The sequence below is a fragment of the Lontra canadensis genome, unplaced genomic scaffold (assembly GCF_010015895.1).
Source record: "Lontra canadensis isolate GAN:19392208 unplaced genomic scaffold, GSC_riverotter_1.0 scaffold52, whole genome shotgun sequence".
NCBI lineage: Eukaryota > Metazoa > Chordata > Mammalia > Carnivora > Mustelidae > Lontra > Lontra canadensis.
In genome coordinates this window covers 4,231,458-4,251,101 of record NW_022631046.1, presented here as the reverse complement: position 1 = coordinate 4,251,101, position 19,644 = coordinate 4,231,458, and the positions used below count along the sequence as shown (strand labels likewise).

At 40.8% G+C, this 19,644-nt stretch overlaps 1 protein-coding gene across 1 annotated transcript in view; it reads left to right on the top strand.

The window, feature by feature from the left end:
- The first annotated feature begins 4,433 nt into the window (after positions 1–4,433).
- KITLG (KIT ligand) overlaps positions 4,434–19,644 on the top strand; it is an 82,244-nt gene continuing 67,033 nt past the window's right edge. Inside the window, exon 1 of the mRNA XM_032874187.1 lies at positions 4,434–4,649. Within this exon, the coding sequence (XP_032730078.1) occupies positions 4,635–4,649 (15 nt within the window). The 5' untranslated portion in view covers positions 4,434–4,634. The remainder of the gene's footprint in view (positions 4,650–19,644) is intronic.

Sequence of the window (19,644 nt, the reverse complement as noted above, 5' to 3'; positions counted from 1 at the left end):
ATGACTGTTGTGAGAAGTTAGTGACATAGCATAAAGTAAGGGCCTAGCACAATCCCTGCCTCATGTCTGGCATCAGTAACTTAATTAGAACTGTAGTAAGAGATTGACTATGTTCGGCTCACTGGACTTGACATTGATGATAAAATAACGAGTGAGGACAGGCATAGTCAGTGACTTTAATCAAATAATCACCCAGACAAATATTAAACTGCAGCAGCTTTGTAAGTGCTACACTAGAGAAGGAATGCATACTTGAGTTTATATTAAGAGAGGAGTTGACTGAATCAGAGTTTAGAGAAATCGTGCCTAAGGAAGAGAATATAGAGAATATTGAATTGAGACCTAATAAAGATGAGAAGATATTTACTAGGCAAAGAGAAAAGGGTTGAGCAAAGTGATGTAAGCAGAGGCAAAAGGAAGGAGATATGCAGAAGCTCTGAGATTGGAAGGAATCATGAGGAACAGAAAGAAGGCCCGTGTCTGAGCAGGGGCGTACAAAACGCACTGACTTTGGAAAGGCAGCAAGGGGCCAGACCCTGGAAGCCATGAAGCCTTTGCTAAGGTACTTATTTCCTTATCCCAAGAGCAATGACAAGTCACCAAAGAGTTTTCAGCAGAGGAAGTTACATAATCAAAAAGTGATTCTTGTCCTTCTCCATTTCCATTACCCCCAAAGATGGGAATGGATGGCAACTCTCTGGTTTGGCCTGGTCAGACCATAACAGTTTCAGTCTGGGGTGTCTGTTTTTTTAAAGAAAGGTACTGAAAACACCTGTATCTAATACAGGGCAGTCACAAAATGGTGATGAACAAGAGATGTTTCAAATGAATGAGACAAGACTTACAGGACTTATTTACTAAATTAAACCTGTCTCTTAACAACAACAAATGTGAAACTGAAAAACATAAACTGTTTCCAACCATTAATCAAAAAGAGCATGATGGACAAAGTAGCATTGAAAGAATGCAAGTAAAGACGAGATTATCATGGAGAGACTTTTCTTCCAAATGTTGAACTTCCTGAACCCTAATGGGAGCCTACTATTTCTGCAAGAAAACATTCCCTGTATCTCCTATCCACTTAGGGCGTAGCTCTGACACTTGTTCACTTTTAAGTAGCTCCTGGATTCCTTCTGCTAAGGGACTGGATACCTGCCTGTGTCTCCTCCAAAGGCGCGCTGCCTTTAAGGGAGATCTCAGTCTTTCTGACCCACTTTGGACCTCCCCATGAGCTTGCTGGAGAATCTTTGAATTGCATACAAGCTCTTTCTAATCTCTTAGATATCTGCTTCTTATTCTCTTGACTTGATTTCAAATAACATGATTATACAGCAAAACTGTGGTGCATCACTATGAAGGAGACAGAAGACATGGTTATGGATAAGAGAGTCAATGATGATTTAAATGCAGCTAGAGCCACTGAGCTGTGCAGGTGGGAGGAGGAGACAGAACAGAGAAGGACAAAGAAGGGAAGGAGGAAGAAAGGAGGGTAAGAGTACAATGTAGAAGGTGAACATATTGAATACTGAGATGAATGACTTAGTTGAATAAAAAGAAATCACCCGAATTTCTGAGAGGTTCACCTTCTGGTTTCTTTAAACCTGGCCTAATTTATTAGCCCTTCCTTCTTATTAGTTTCATAAGATTAATATGGTTATTGATGTTTGCCTGTTTTTGTAATTCTACCAACTTCATTATTTTTGTCACATATGCCTTCCCTTAGTACTAGTTATTATTTATTTAATACTATACATTAAACTGTCTTTAAATTGACTTTTTTTTTCCTAAGAAACAACTTGGAATCATCTGTTTGATGTGATATTTATACATATTCTATATGTATACATTTAAAAATATATACATTTTAATCCATAATCATTTGATAAAACAAACAAAAATATTAATCTGTGCACTACCTAAAATCATCTTGGGAACATTTATAGCTATGCATGTCACACTGCTATACCCACAATTTGAGGCAAGGTAATAGAGCCTGCCACAGAATCTGAAACAGCCTTTCTCATACTCAATTGCCATTCTATTAGCGTATAGTAAGACATTCAGGAGTGTAGATTCTTTATGCACAATGTCTAAGCAAGTATTTGGAAGATTTTGGCATAACAAAATTACCCGCAAGGGCTGGTTAAAATTGGGATTACTTGGGAGGAGTCTTTAATTAAATGGTTTTCCAATACTGTCATACGTGCTTCTGTTTTCAGGCTTCTTTCCACTTCTCCTTAAAGTGGTTTGCAGCACGATTCTAATTGAAAGTAAAAACAATCATTTAATACTACAAACTTTTCTTGTGGTCCTTTTTTCCAAATATTTGTTTTCATAACGATGGACAGGGATGCATTCTTCTAATTGGGAGGGGCAGCCACATGGAGCAAACCACCTGATGAAGGAGGGCACAGTGACATACCAGGTCCCCAAATTTGTTTGCTATTATGTGAATGTGGTAGACGGAATAATGGTAGTTGGAATAATGACCCCCCAATTACATGGCAAAGGGGAATTAAGATGCAGTTATTATTGTTAATCAGCCAGTTTTTTTTTTTTTTTAAGATTTTATTTATTTGACAGAGATCACAAGTAGGCAGAGAGACAGGCAGAGAGAGAGAGAGGAGGGGAAGCAGGGGGAAGCAGGCTCCCTGCCGAGCAGAGATCCAGATGCGGGGCTGGATCCCAGGACCCTGAGACCATGACCTGGGCCAAAGGCAGAGGCTTTAACCCACTGAGCCACCCAGGCACCCCGTCAGCCAGTTTTTCAAAATAGGAAGATTTTCCTGGATTATCCACAAGGTCCTCAGAAGTAAAATAGGGAGACAAAAGGGAAAGTCAGAATGGTTTGAGGCCAGAAGAACTCAACTCACTATTACTGACTTTGAAGATGAAGGAGGCCATGAGCCAAAGAATGTGGACAGCTTCTAGAAGTTGAAACAGGCAAGACAAGGAATGCTGCCCTAGAGCTTCTATAAGGAATGCAGCACAGCCAACACTTAGCCCAGTGAAATCCATCTTGGTCTTCTGATCTCCAAACCATAAGATAATACACTTGTGTTGTTCTAAGCCATTAAATTTGTGGTTATTTGGTACAGCAGCCATAGAAAACTAATTCAGTGAGGTTCAAATTTTACCTAGTTTCTGCTCTCATGGTTATAAGTTTGGCATATTTATTTGTTAACAAAGGCACACTGAGCTAATTAATGCAAATTTCGAATCCTACTCATTAAAATACCTAATTCCTAAATTTATACATTATTCTTTTTCCAAAAAAAATTATTGATGTTATGTCTGATTAACATTTTGTTTTAAAAAATTAACACAATTCTTTTTAATGGTCTCCAGTTATAAGAACAAAAATAGAAGAGTTTTGTGGAGGCAATAAAATACTTGCTCTAAGTATTTTTTTTTAAAGGCTATAGAGCCAGAGGACTCTTGATTCAGATTAAGATGTAGCATTTACTACATTTAGCTGTAGTTTGGGAAAATTGACCGAAGCCTCTGTTTTGTCATCCATAAGATGGGAATAAAAATGATAGTTTTGATAAGTAAAATCTTCAAAAAAAAAATGATAGGTTTGAGGTTACTATAGGTTTGAGGGAGAGATTCAACAAAAGAATCTACCAAAAGTCCTCTGCATGGCACCTGGTATGTAATTAAGTTAATCACATAATGATGTTAGCTACTACCACTGTTTTTTCATTATCTTTCTGATTTCCAAAATATCTCTAACAAAAAAGTACAACTTTCAAACACTTGCTGTTATGACCTGCATATTTAATAACCTATAGCTTCTCTTTTGATGTTAATTTCTAAAGAAGCAGCAGGAAACCATTCTTAAAATAGCATCTCCCTCAGAATACTTAACCCAGAGTCAACAATTCTTTTTAAAATTATATTCATTCATTCACTAAATTGTTAAAAAAAAAAAAAAATAGAGGGGTAGGACAATGGCCTAACTACAGATCCAATTAAGCTCTCCCACCCCCGTCCCCAAGGCGGGGCGGGGTGAATTCTTTGCTAGGCACCCAGTGAACTCCTCTCGCGAACCGCCTCAGTGTGAAAGCGGGGAGCTCCCAGCTCTCCTTAGCGCGCGTCTGTCCCCGGGCGGTGCCAGGTGAATCCTGGCGGAGCAGGGAGGCCGAGCCGGGACTCGCAGCACCCGGCACGCGGCGCGAGCTGCGCCTGCAGGTTAAGCTTCACCCTCGGCGCTCTCGTGGCTTCCCCCTGGTGTGCGCCCGCGGCGGCCAGGCGAGAGGAAGCGCTTGGCCTGATTCGTTCAACTTCGGGGGCATTGGCCGCACTCTGGCCGCCCTCCCGGGTCTCCCCCCCGCGCCCCTGCAGCGTCTCGTTTCCCCGGGGCTCCGGAAGGGAAGGAGGCGTGTCCGGAGCAGGCGGGAGGGACCGGTATAAAAGTGCTGGCGGCGCGCCGGGCCGGGCTTCACTTGCCGCCTTGCGCCGGGACGAGGAGCGCCGCGGGAAGCACGGGCAGTGGAGAGGGCGCTGCGCTCGGGCTACCCAATGCGTGGACTATCTGCCGCCGCTGCTCGTGCAGTATGCTGGAGCTCCAGAACATCTAAACGGAGTCGCCACACCGCTGCCTGGGCTGGATCACAGCGCTGCCTTTCCTTATGAAGAAGACACAAGTGAGTAGGGCGCACCGGGAGCTTACCGGCTCTCCTAGAAAATCGCTCCCGGAGCCCGGGGGTGGGCGAGGGGAGGCTGGCTCGTCTCCGCACCCGCTGCCGGGGCGTGTGGGGCTGTTCCCGCGGGACGAGCCAAGAGGGTGCGAGGGAGGCGGGCGTGGAGTGCGAGTCGGAGCCGCCCTGATCGGGTGAGCCAGAGAGGAGTGGGAGCGATGAGACGGAGCTGGTGTCAAGTTTGGAGTCGAAGCCGTTAAGTTTGGAGCTGTCAGTCGGGAACCGCAGTTCCTTTAAAATGGAAGGATCTGCTGCTCTTTGGTCGGAGAGTTATCACGGGAAGGCATTTCTTTGCATGGGAGATATTTTCCCGTGGGTCCCGGGAGATTACAAAACAGCTCCCAGAACACCACGCTCGCTGACTCTCGAACCCAGGTTTTTGTGCAGCGCCTAGGTAGGTGGGCGCGGGGCTCGTGCGGACGCGGGTGCAGCGGAGCCAACGGGAGCCCCTTAGCAGCGGCGCTCCGCGAGGCGGGGAACCTGCCCGCCAGCCCCGGAAACTTGGCTCTGCGCGGTCTTTGCCAGGTTTGCGGCTCTGGGTGAGTTTCCAGAGAGCCATCGATGGGGTAATACCACCACAGTGCACCCACCTTCTTCCATTACAGAAGAGAGAAAAAAAGTTTGTTGTTGTCGTTTTGTTTTGCTTTTTAAACAGGCACCTCTAATGATAGTTATTGAGGTAATTCCCAGTGCGGCTAAATTGTGCATTATACATAAACACTGTGAGTAAAGCACCGCCCAGGGGTACAATTAGACTTTTTTTTTCCCCTTGAAGCAACTATCTGGCTTACAGTTTGGAAAGGCCTGCCACGGTACTCCCACCCACAGTTCCTTTCTCCACTGCAGTTCTTACCTCTTCCCACTTCTCCCCTTAGGGATTTATCTGTGTGTCTGCCGCGAATTGGGTAAAGCTGCCCTTTCACCCCCCAGGAGGATCTATCAGAGACTGCAATTCCGAGGGGTGGAAGTGGTGGGGTAAAAGGAAACAGAATTTGTCCATATCGTCTGTTTAAGATGAAGGTATCCATGTGCTGAAAATGCTTTGCTGCATGAATTGCTTTGTATCCTATTTTAAATTGATGTGTGGGCCTGAGAAGTGTACACATTCAGAAGGAAGGAGGAAGAATGGAGCCCGATGCACAGGTGTGGAAAGGGCAGGGGAAAGGGACCCTTCCTGGCGGAAAGGAGGTTTGTGCTGTTTGGTGGGCGGCTGCCGGAGACCAAGGAGCAGAGCACAGGTTCCTCTCCAAAACGGATTAGTTTACCGGCAAAGCATTGAACACCACAGCCAGGATCACCGCACTGTGCTCTTGAAATGCAAATGTTAGAGACTGGCACCGAAAGAAAAGTTTTAATGTAATTATTTGACTGGTGCAAGCTTTCTGCTTTGTGGAATAATAAGCGCAGGGGACCAATTCCTTGTTCTAGGAGCATCTCCTCACATGAATGGTAGTGGTGAGACCCAGTGGAGAAATTGCTATGTTCTAGTTTAGGAGGGGTGGGGGGGAGCCGAAACCTTCTTATTTAAACAAGAACACAGGAGCCAGATCAGGTTAATGTCCAACACTCCAAAGGGAGACGATGGACTATCATGTCACTTTGAGAGTCAGTAGGATTGATGATCCTTGCACCCTTCCTTTGCAAAACAAATGTGAGCTCTCTAATCTCCTTTCTCGCTTTGATTAAATGGCTGTGTAAATCGGATTACATGGAATAATTCCATTGAAAACTAGAAAGAGGTCGATCTAGCCTGAAACGCGGTGGCGTTAGTGACTCAGTGCTGCCGACCAGGGACATTTGAGACCGCTAAGTATTTTAGAAATGTGACCTGCTCCAACCAAGTTAAAGTGCAAGCCCTTGGGGGATCTTGCTGATGTTAAAGGGTTTGCAGGCAAAGGAGGGCAGTGCCCTTGTTGAATGAAGGCATTCATTGCCTGGGATCTAATGACCTTCAAGGTTTCCTTTAAGGATACTTCTAGCAATTCCACATTCTTGCCACTACAAAGGAAGACACTTGGAAATAGTAGGAAATAAATAAAATCATGGAAATAGGGGAGGGGGATTAAATCCTTCTTCATATTGTTAAATTTCCTAATCTGGAAGTTAGAAAGAAATTTTCTGTGCAATTCTATGTGGATGGAGAATAGCATAAGGAAATTAGACATTAATAAGTAAGGTCTTTTTTTTTTTTTTCCTACTGCATCTAATGATATCCTTGCCAGGGAGGAATGTCTATTAATGTTCAACAGCTTAAGTAATCATTTATAATTATGGTATCCATACCAGAATTCTATCATAAAGCAACTGGTTCTGTACGTTTCCACTACCCAAGATACAAAATGAGAATTTAATAATAGTAATAATAGTGATAAATTTTAACTTGAATTATAAGCTCTCCAAGAATCCCAGGGACACACAGGCATTTTGGCTTTTCACTCGAGCCAAATAAGTGTGGAAATTCCATCAACAACCACTTGGAGCTTGATAAATGATTCTGTCATTTATTTAGCTTGAGTGATGGACTTCAGTATTTGGAAAAGAATTACACGGGCAATAGTCCTTAGGAGCAATTGTAACAATAAATTGAGTCATGAACCTACAGAAATGAATGTGCTTTGCATTTTTCAGATTTCTGCTTGTATTTTATTCATATTGTGTGGTTTTACATCTTCAGAAGACAATTGTGGCTCTGGCTTAGAAGGAACATCTATTTCAATGTGTAATTGTTTTTTCAATGTAATGCTCTGATATACTGGTATATTAAATAACAATTGTGCAGTTTATTTGGCAAGACTGGTTAGAAAGGAGCTGTCAGTTTAATGGCCCGGAGCCATGTTTATTAATGTTGTACTTATATTTTAGTTTTGAGATGGTTTGTGAGAGTTTTCATGACTGCTGTCAGTTTTAGAAATACCAAGACAGGAAAAATTCATCTTGCAAACAGTGTAGAAAGGCCATTTTAGGCACACATTAGTTCTCAGAAAAGAAACAAATAGAATGCTTGTTAGTTTTTGTTATTCCACAGAAAATACCCTCTTTTGTCTTTATGAAATTTGTCATCTGCGTGATGATGCAAATTTTAGAAAAAATTAACATTTATGAAAAGAGCATTTCTAAATTTTGTCCTTAAAGTCAATTTGGAATGCGTGCTTTGAATAATTCTAATTTATATACTTTTAAATCGATATACTCTGCCAAGACTTTAAAAGTCAAGTGCTAAGTCAATTACATTTAATAGAAAACAAGGAAAGTAACCATATGGAAATCTGAGAGCATGAGCCAAACAAATTAAAATTGCTAAATTTTTTTATTTATATCTAACTACCAGTTTGAAGATAGCAATTGTGAGTCACATTTTTTCCTTTAATGATAAGTGACTGAAATTCCTCCATCACCATAAATAACATTAAAAAAATTTAAAAAAAAAAACAAAAAACTCTGCCCAAATAGCTAGTCAGAATATTGAAGGAAAGTTTCTTGCATGGTCCATTGAACCCCACTGCATGGGCCTTCCCCATCCGTGTCTAGGGAGTAGCTAAGCTATTATGGAGAGATTGTGGGCTCTTGCTTTTGAAGACTTAAATTCTGATATCTGTTTTACCACTGGTAAGACAAATGATCCTCAGGCAAATGGTTAAACTTCTTAGGATTTCCAGGTTATAATCTATATGATGATTATCAACTAGTTACAAAGATTCTTCTCATACTATGATTGTAAAGGATTAAACAACAATTTTTATTGGTCTTTATCCCAGCACAGTTCCTTGCTATAGTACAATCAGAATTTATTGTCCCTGAGAAGAGAATCTCCTTGCCAGCAATTTATAAGCCAGAGAAAAACTGACTGTTGCATCTAAATGATGCTGAACCAGCAAAACAGAGAGACCAAGTTTTTATAAATCTGGATCTGTGGATTCAGTGCCTCCCATTATAGGTTGTTATCTGTTTATAGACTGTAATTAACACACAGCAAACTAGGACTGTGTGAAAACAAAGGCACTATGTGGCATGAGCCATGTTAAATCCTTTAAAGTTTTTCTTTAAAGGTAAAACAGAATAAGAGCTTTAGAATTGAAAATAAAGATAGGAACTGGAAGTATTATTACCATATCTGATTCACTTCCATATTTCCACATTCTTGTGAAGTTGCCCTGGTGTGATTCTGTTTATTGTGGACTAAAGGTACTTGCTTTTCTGAGGGAGGCCACACATTTGTTTCTACAGGGTATCTTTACCAGGCAACGTGCAGTGACTTTTTTTTTTTTTTTCATTATGCAAGTTTGTGAGTTTTTTTTTTCCTTGATTACCTTAATGTTCCCTTTTATAAATTAGGGTATAAAGCATTTGGATATGAATCTGAGGAATGATACTTTATCTTTGTTTTCCAGTACATGAATCACAAGCGGCTGCAAGAGACTCTTTTTTTGGTGTTAGTCACCTGTGTAGTCAGAACAGTTTATAAAACAAATTGAGGGAAGGCCAGGAAGCTTTTATAATCTACACTGTTTCCAGAGTTATTTTGTATAGACTTCGTCTCATAGAAACCATTGACTGTAACTTACTAATTTATAGATGCAGCAAGATGTTTTTGCCTTTTCACTTAAGTATGTGTATACTAAAAACTGTTTACAAGCGTCAGGAGTTTGAGAAATTATCATTATTTCATCTCTACCTATTTCCTTCTGTCCAGAAAAAAAAAGGAGTTGGGCAGAGGTGGCTGATTTTCTTATAATTAGGCCTCATGGTTCTTTTTTTAAAATCACAATGTATGTCATCTAAAGAAAGACTGTTCTTTATGTAGCTCTCTTTCTCTTTTGGCTACGTTTTACTATTTTTCTAGGTTGCCACATTGACTTGGATGTTAGGGGATGGAGTTCTTTTGCTAGCCCAGATACTAAGTTGTATGACTTTGGGAAGGCATTTTAATCTCTTCCAACCTTAGTTTCCTCAACTGTAAAGTAAGAAAGAATGTGGGAGTAGGTGATTTGTAAGTGCCTTTCAGTTCTAAAGTTTTTCATTTCTGAGATACTAGTAAAATAGAGTTTTGAACCACATGGCATTTAAACTTCCTTTGATTTGGAGAATAATGTAGCCATTACTTTGGTGTGAATACAAATTATAACCATTGTTTTATGATTATGAACCAGCCAACGGGAAGAAGTGAAAGAGATTTAAGTATAAGATGTTGTACTTTGGGACATTCCATCTTCTACTTGATAATTCTCTATAATAAGAATGCTATTTATAATTCCTATTTTAGCCATATCCATAGTTGAAGAGGATCTTTCTTTCTTCTTAATCTTTAAATTCTCCAGGGGAGGAAGAATCCTAAGGCAAGGTCAGACAGCCAGAGGAGGTAAGCTTACAAAAGGTCATGAATGCTTCCCAGTATTTGCTCCTCTTTGCTGCCCTTGCAGTCGCCAACATCTGTGTGCAGGGAGTGGAAAATGGAGAGAATTTGGTCATGCAGTAGAGGTATTAGTGGGCAGAATCAGAAGAATGGGTCCTATGTGCGGCTCTGGCTTCAGTGCCCATCACTGAGTCTTAGTAGGCTTGGGCAAGTCTTGGGCAAGTCATGGGCAAGTTACAGGCAAGTCTCTGAGTGGTAGTATTATCCGTGAATTGCACCCTAGAGTTAATCCTGAGAAGATCGTGAAGAGGAGGGTGTGTAGCTGGACATAGAGAAGCTGAAAGAGGGAACAGCCCTTTTGCTTCAGGGAAAAGATAGTTCCTGTGGGTGACCCTTGGCTGAGTCTTTCCTTGCCCTGGCTTTTTGCAGATCCAATACAGTCTCTGGAACACCTCTTGCTTGCCTTCTTTCCTTAGCTTCTCTCTAAAACTGACATTAGCTCAGGGTTGGGGCAAGCCTGGTAGCCAGCACTAGGTTTTCCTTAGCGATCAGAAGCCACGACAGTCCTTTTCTTGTTGACATGAGAATATCAGAAGATCAGGTGGACCTCTCTTCCAGACAAGGGACCATGGGTTTCTCAGAAAATACAATCATGACAATGATGCCAATGCTCGTCTCCTCTAAATGCCCTCAGTCAAGTGAACTACCTACTAAAACAAACAAGAGGCAGGGATGCAGACTGTTAAGCAAGTAACAGTAGCTATAGACCAGCTACTAGGATGCAGGAATTCAGCCCCTGACTTTGCACGTGTAGCTGTTGCCTTGGGGCTTTGAGTGCTACCCATTAGAATGTGGTCTTCACGGCGGCCCTTAAGGTTTCTTTCTTTGTTCCTGGTACACAGACAGCAGCTCAAAAATCCAGCAGTCACCTTGCAAAGGATGCCTTGCTCCCATGGGAAAGGGCGTAAAAGGCAAGAAAAAGTGCAAACCCACCGCCCCTGCTCACTTGAAAAAATAAGCCTCAGTCTCTGTCACCTTTACAGAAAGGGCGTCTGCACTGCGTAACGTGCCTCCCCCTGCAGACTTGGGAGGAAAGAGCACAGCCCAGAGGGGGCCATTGTGTTTGCTTGTATACGCACGCACTCTGTCACCCTTTTCAGGAGCAAAAGTTCATCTTCTGAACAAAAAGCCCCGTGGGTGCTGAGAACTTTTGCCTCTTTTACCTTGACGTAAAATCTCTGAAGCCAATGACCTCTCCATTTAAGTGCCTTGACTAAACTCCAGTATGGAAACGCCTCTTGTAATTGGTTTCTTTCTTCTAATGCAAGTGTTTGAATGGTGTAGTAACCAGCTCACCTATAGCAATGACAACTTAATGGTGGCTATTTACTGTGAGGTTCTCTCTTGTGCTGAGTTTTCCACCACCTCCTTGGGGTCCCTTTCTCAATGCCCTCCTAAGCAACTATGTTGTGAAAACACACAGATTCCTTGATTTCCAAGAAGAGTGTTGCAGAGAAAGTGGTTGTGTTAGAGATGTCTTGCCTTCCTCCTGGGATGTGTTGTCCATATGGATGGCTATCAAAATTTATATTCACTGTAGACCTTCGGATGAGGGCAGAGGGAGGAAGGGTGGCGAGGTTTCATGTGAAATGATTTCTAATGTGATCTCGAAAACCCAAGGATTGCAAAACAAGCCTTGGCAGTCACACATCATTATTTATGGTTCTGTGTCAACCTACAATTTAATGCTTCTGAGACCGTCAACACGTTAGGGATTTAGGTTTTTGATGGTCAACTAAAACTTCCTGTGATTGCTTTAGTTTGGATCTGGTGATTTTAGAAAACTACTCTATTTATCTGGCCCTGCCCAGGCATTTCTGATGTGTTCCATTAAGTAGAGGATGGACTAACACATGTTATTCGACTACTTGTTAGAAAGATAAATTATCACAGTAGAGGGGAGTGGTTGGTGCTTTCTGCCTCCAGGTGGTCCAAAATGGGCACTGAAATGCAGGAATAAAAGGGAGGTAGAAAACATTCATGAAAGATGAAAAGCAGGTTATTAGCATAGTGTTTTTAATATTAGATGAAATAAATTCTATGTAGAAAAGCACAGAGTTATAAAATAGGGTTCCTATAATTCTTGTTTTTGCATCAATTGTAATAGTTTCTTTTTAATTGTTAAAATTTTTCATTTTTTAACCCTTGCCCGGGAAAATATTTTTAAGATTCTAGTACATATTTGTTTATGATGTTCTATGACCATAGTATTATGTCTTAACAATATTCAGAAAATAGTAGACTTCCCCAACTATTTGAAACCTGGATCTTTTTACTCCTAAACAATTCAATACACTTTAAAATCCCAAACTGATCTGACCATTTCACACACAAATGATTCAGCTTGAAGAAAGGAAATTTATTATAGTTATGTGTCCAGTGTTTGACATTTAAATGTGTGGCTGTTTTAAATAGCGTCCATCACTGTTTTATAAAATCAAATCACCCTGATGCGAAGATCATGCCAAAATGGCACTTAGTAGAAAACTGTTCCAAGATTGATTAATTCATAGAACTTTTCTTCTGGGAGGTAGGTACTGTTTTTTTCACAGATGAGGAAACTGAGATAAGGTCTTTCCTCTGCCAACTCCAAGTGGTTATTGCCAAGACTAGCAACCAAAGAGATTTAGCTGGCTCAACCCCAGTGTATCCATGAGGCTTATTCAGTACCTCAAAGATACACATTCTGGGGCACCTGGGTGGCTCATTGGGTTAAGCCTCTGCCTTTGGCTCAGGTCATGGTCTTAGGGTCCTGGGATTGAGCCCCGCATCATCGGGCTCTCTGCTCAGCGGGGAGCCTGCTCCCCCCCCCGCCCCCCGCCACCACTCTCTGCCTGCCTCTCTGCCTACTTGCAATCTCTTTCTCTCTCTGTCAAATATATAAATAAAATCTTAAAAAAAAGATACATATTCTGTTTATAGGAACATTGAATCAAAAGAGAAAAGTGATTCAGATATTAAAAGAGCTGCCAGTGATATTAATTTAGACAACAAAAATTTCATGATTCTAGTTGCCTAGCAGAGTGGCTTATCCTAGATGCTTAGTAAATACATGTTGAATGTTGTGGAATGACTGGATACTGGATTCAGGTTGTTAGGGGCTGATATATTTTTAAGAACCTTGGTTGTTGTTGTTAAAACAGAAAGCAAATTTTAACTACCATAGAGAAAACATGTCCATTATACAAACATGTGTTTGGTTGGTGATTGGAGGGGCTAGTTGGCTCACCATTTACAGCATTAATTTTCAGTGAATATGCAATGTCATTTACTAACCCAAATGGGAGACCATGCAAGAAAATAGAAAACAGTGGGTTGGGTTCTAGATCAAATATATTATTGGTTCTGCCACTTACTAGCTCTGTATGACTTGTAGTAAGTATTTCTCTCTGCACTTTACTTTCCTGATTTTTCAAATGGGTGTGGAAATAACTACCTATTATAGTATTGATGTAATGATTAAGTAGGATAGTGCCTAATAGCACAGTGACTTCCACTTAGTAGATAATCATTTCATTCTCTGCTAGAATAATTCTGGAGTGTTACAGCAAATCCACATGCTGTAAAAATTATTTCATTATTAACCATACCTGGCTTTGCCTATAAGACTTGCATTCTGAACAAATGAATTAAAGTAGTCCCTAGAGATTGATGGCTTAACTGCCTTGTTTATATATTAATCTACTTTTTTTTTAACACTCATAAGCACTCAGTAAATTCAACAAAATTTTCCCCCAATTTGATCTCCTTTACCTTTCTTCTCTTCCTGAGAAAGGAGAAAGTCATACAAAATAGGCCAAAAGACAAGCTGCTTTCCAAGAGAAAGAATAGCTTATTGAGTAAGGAAGTGATAGGACTAGTTAATAAGTTAGTATCTGGCTGCTCAGCATGGATGAGGCACTGTGCCACACACTGCACAGGTAGGTCTCATTTGATTCTAGTTAAAAAAAAAAAAAAAAAAAAAGTGTTAAGAGAGAGATATTGATTTTTTTTTTTTTTACACAAATAAGGGAACTAAAATTCAGAGAGATTTAAGAAAAATTGACCAAGATTAAAAGAAAAAAATGCAAGTAAGTGGAAGAGTTTGGTTTTCAAACCAAGCCTGCCTAATTCTAACGACTAGATTCCTCCTAACGGACTGCAGTAGAATGCATCCATCTTTCAGTATAAATGTACGTAGCCATGCTATCTGAATGGCTTGCACTTGTGTGTGTGTGTCGATGATGTCCTTTAATTTTGCATGGGCAAGACTGAGAGCAGGCCAAGCTGAGTTTCCCCATGAGGGACTGGTGCTTCTGACCACCAGCACCGCCTCCGCACCACCCAGGAGTGTAAATGGTTGTGCTGAGTAATGAGACCCCCACAAGTTAGGGAGCCTGGACTTGGTCCCCAGCCTCTTCCACTCCTGTCTCCTTAGCCATAAAATGCATGCCTCATCTGTTGTGAGGGAGGCCCCTTGGAAACTCTAAAAATGCCTTTTACTTTATGGAATTCAGAATTACAGCCAAATCCTTGGTGTCTTTCAAAGAAAACAATATGGTTCTTGGCAGAGGGCAGATTTTAAAATATTTCTAAATTGTGTTTCAAAAAAACTTCTTGGGGGAAAAATAATGCATCAGGGATTACTGTAATCAATTTGCTCTGACCCTCTTTCATGCTATTTTTGAAGACAATTATAAGTGGCTGTGATCATACTAGAAAACTATTTAATAATAATATCCTTATGCTTATGTCTGGCTTTTAAAACTACCAGCCATTTAAGTTGTGACCTTTGCTTTGTGATTCCTTGTCCGTTCAGTTCAAGTACATGAATGGTAAAAATAATTTTTTATGTTGATGTTTTGATTGTTTAAACAAATGCCTGTCAGAGTACCTTTATAAGCAGTATCACTGGGTAACTTGACAATACTTTACTGGAAATGAAAGTGTTAGCTAGAAAGAACCATTTGAGAAAAGGTGAAGGAGACAACAGAACAGAGTGTGATGAACCAAAAAGACATCAGTTAGGGATGCCTGGGTGGCTCAGTTGGTTGGGTGGCTGCCTTCGGCTCAGGTCATGATCCCAGTGTCCTGGGATCGAGTCCCACATCAGGCTCCTTGCTCAGCGGGGAGCCTGCTTCTCCCTCTGCCTCTGCCTGCTACTCTGTCTGCCTGTGCTCGCTCGCTCTCTCTCTCTCTCTCTGACAAATAAATAAATAAAATCTTAAAAAAAAAAAAAAAAGACATCAGTTAGCGGACCTGCTTTGGTTGGCTAAGCTGGTTACCCTTAGCCCCAGTTTCCCCATCTGCCAAACAGGGAGACCAATAGTACCTTTCTCAAAGGTGGTTATGCATAAATGAAATAATCCACAAAAAGCCCTTAGTCCAGTGCTTGGCACATTGGAAATACTAATTAAAATGTTTGCTATTATCATGAGCATTAAACAAATGGTAAGTTTATCAATATCCGCGACTTTTCCTAATGGCAAGGTCTCCACTGTCCGCATGAAAGGGAAAGTTGAAGCCATTCATCCAGACAAGTCAGGCTTCAGATTCACTTCAGTCCTGAATAATTTGATTGTTTTCATTCCCTACTTTAACAAAAATTGAAAAAGAGCTAAATGTGCATAATCGTAATCACTAAGATAGTTTACCAAGGAGCAGAGTTACTTCTTTCTATCATGTGCCCAAGGTCACAGAGCTAATACAAGGTAGAGCTGCTTTATGAACCAGGTGGTCTGAAACCAGAGTCTACATTCCTAAACTATGTGCTACACCTGGAACTGGAGGGACAGAACATGAGTCCTTTCCATGAACTGGTGAGTGATTTCCTAATTTCTCTACCTGGGAGAAGTCATTTTCAGCATCAGCAGAAATATAGCCCTTTGTTGAAGGAGACTGGAAAGAATGCGTGTGTCTGAGCTCCAGGGCTCTCCTTCTGGCTTTTGACTTTAGCTTGCCAGGGGATCTTAGGCAAATTATTCAGCTTGACTTCACGTTTTCTTACCCAGAATTTCCTCTTTGTACAATAATAATTCTTAGCCCCCTTTCCTTCCTTCCTGCCTCTCTCTCCTCCCTTTTCCTTTCTCCAACCCCCATCCTTTCCTTGTTTTCCCCCTTCCTCATTTTTTAAACTTAGAAACAGTATGTTGTGTACCTGCTTTGTGATTGTCACTCGCAGAATCACACTACTATAAATAATTTCCAGTCTTAACACATTTTCCTACTGTATTGTTAAGCACAAAATTATGTTTGTGCAAAAGTGCTTGACTCATTGGCCTCAAAGACACCTGAAGGAACACAGACTTTCTAGTTAGAAAGAAGGAAGCCCAAGTCCTAGTTCTGTTATTCACCAAGACTGTGTGCATGTTATGAACATTCTTTCTCTAGGCCTTGATGTTCTCATATGTATAATGGGGTAATAAGGGTAATAGTATGCAGTTGAAAGAGTACAAAGATTAAATGAGATAATAGATGGAAGTTGGTTGACCCAGAACCAATGTTCGATAGGTGGTATCTGTAATCTTTCCAGGTGTATTTTACCAGCAAAAGATCAGTATACATCAGACTATGTACTGTTTCAGTGTGTTCCATTTGTGTGGTGGCTATAATAATTTCAAAATCTGTTGTCATTGAAAAGCAGAAATTATTATGGGTGATTATGGGAAATAGGATTGTGTAACAGTAAATTGAGGTTAGTAAGGGGTCTGGATCAGGGAGGATCAGCATCCTCCAATGTAACTAAGGATGCTGACTGACATAGGGCTTGACTACCTCACAAGCTTGTGTCTGAGAGAGAGTTAATTATTAGAGTAGTGCTCTGTAGAATGTGCTGTTCTACTCAGGGGCCTAAGGTCATATTATTACTCTAAGCCTTGAGTGATTAAAAAATTCAAACTTTCCAAATCCTTAAAAGCTTTGTGTTTATTAATGTCTTCCAGATTAATCCTGAAGCAACTTGATAGCATGTGTTGATAGCTTTGGAAACTTCTGGATCTGGAGTCACCTTTTCAGATTGGATGACTTTGATTCACTTAATTCTTGGGGTATTCTGATTTTCTCATTTGTAAAATAAAACTTAAATAGTGACTAATTCCTCGGACGATTGTGAAGATTAAATGAGCCAGTACACGCAAAGGGCTAGTACCATACCACATACCTGGGTAAATGCTGGTTGCTTTCAAGCAAAATGCATTTTTGCATTCAAAACCTTTTTTTTTTTTTTTGGTGCATGTGTTGAATTTTTTTATTTATTTTTATTTTTATTTTTTTTAAAGATTTATTTATTTATTATTACAGAGATCACAAGTGGGCAGAGAGGCGGTGGCGGGGGGTGGACGAAGCAGGCTTCCTGCTGAGCAGAGAGCTTTATAGGGGATGGATCCCAGGGCCCTGAGATCATGACCTGAGCACGAGGCAGAGGCTTCCCTCACTCAGCCACCCGGGCGCCCCAGCATGTGTTGAATTTAATACGTGTGTCGGAATCAAGAGTTTAGGAGTGTTTTCCGGGTGAATTCAAGTTTTATTTTCTTGTAGGTAATTGTGTTCAAGAGTAAGGGCTGGATTGTCCAGGTTAATCCCCAAGCAAGCTTTGTGTCAATCAAGACAGATAGAAGTTACTTTTATCAGTCCATTACTTCAGGTAAACAAGCATTACATTCTTTGAAAGAACATGAAAACTATTATGTTCTCTTTTGATAAAGCGCTGATTTGTTCAAAGCACTTATGAAAGACTGAAAACAGCTCCTGTTTTCTAACATTGTATAATCTTGAGGCCATTTCTAGAGGTTTCTTGACTGAATCTTTGATCATCACTACCTCTGTGATTAAATTACCAATGTAGAAATGTGTGAAGTAATTTTGAGTTCAGTTCAGAGTAGATCTGACACAAAAACTTGAAACAAGACTATGAAACCAAGGAGAAAAATTTCTTTTACACGCTAATATATATATAAAGTCCATTAATTTCAAACTCAAAGGAGAATGGGATGGAAACACTGACATTATACTATTTTTGTAAGTGATTGAAGAGAAGAGCTGGAGTACAAGGAAGCTTATTAGTTTTGCATCTTTCCCTGAAAATCTGTGTCCTGGCATTTGAGGGGTTCTGCAGGAACATCAGAACAAGAATTTGCTAACTCTGAAGATCATGTCTTGATTTCAACCATGTGGCGTTGGTGTTTTAGTCCTTCCTTCCAGCGGTGCCCATTTCATTATCCAACAAAACAAATGGTGATTTCTGTTGTTTCAAAAGTTTTAATGCGCATCATCTAGAGTGATTAGAGGAAGTCTCACTATGTAACTGCTCTGGTTAAAGCCCTCCCCTGACTTTTCATTATGAGCAGTATAAAGTCCAAACCCTCAACATTCTATATAGGGTTCTCTGATTTGGTTGTTGGTTATTTCCAGTACTCTGAGTAGTACATTTTATTATAGTGTCATCGAACAACGTACAGTGGTACAGGGATGCACCCACCAGACTGCACTTGGCTTTGAAGGCCCTGTGGGTCCCTTCTTCGTCCATCTTCCAATTGTCCAGCTGAGATGATTGCTCTTCTCAAAGCCCTCTGTGATGATTGTTTGCTCTTATTCTTCACTTCCACTTCCCTTGTGTTTAGCGATCTGACCTTGTACTTTCATAGCATTAAAAAAAAATGGGGCGCTCATGTGGCTCAGTTGGTTGAGCATCCCAACTCTTGGTTTCAGCTCAGGTCAGGATCTCAGGGTCACGAGATCGAACCCTGTGTTCTGCTCTAAGCGTAGCAGGGAGTCTGCTTGAAATTCTTTCTCTTCCTCTCCCCTTGCCCTACCCTTCAATTCTCATGCTTTCTCTCTCTCTCTCTCTAAAAGAAATACATTAAAAAAAAAAAAAAATCATACTGGGAGGCTGGGTGGCTCAGTCAGTTAAGATCCAGGATCTCGGGGTCCTGGATTGAGCCCCATTTTGGGCTTCCTGCTCAATGGGGAGTCCATTTCTCCCTTTGCCCCCTCCAATGCGCTCTCTCCCTCTCTCTGTGTCTCAAATAAAGAAATGAAAAATCTTAAAAAAAATCATATAGTGTGAAAACACTGTACTAAAATTATCTTCTTACTTACCTGTCTACCAAGATAAATTGCCTCATATTGGTATCTCCTGTTAGTAGCTCAGCACCAAAATCTTGGCAAAGATTTTCTGAGCCAAACTATGATCAGATGTTGCATTCTGAACACCTACCAGTAGTCTAAGAGTGGATCTGGATACTTAACCATCTTTATGCCTACTGACCTCAGTTCATGTGTGACCTCAGCTGATATAGGGAGAGTGATTTGGAAGGTAGGAAGAAATTTAGAACATTACTATTATGCATTGATGTCAGTAAGAAATGCGTATAACCTTTCCTGCAGCACTGGCCCACACAAACATACATTATTCAAACATAATTCTGTTTGGAGAGAAAAATGCGCTACTTAGGCTTGTAGAAGAGCATGGAGACCATGGATTTTAAAACAGGTGGGGGAGGAAAAGGTGGGCAAGTTGCTGGCCATCTTTAAGGAAGTAATACAATAGGTTGA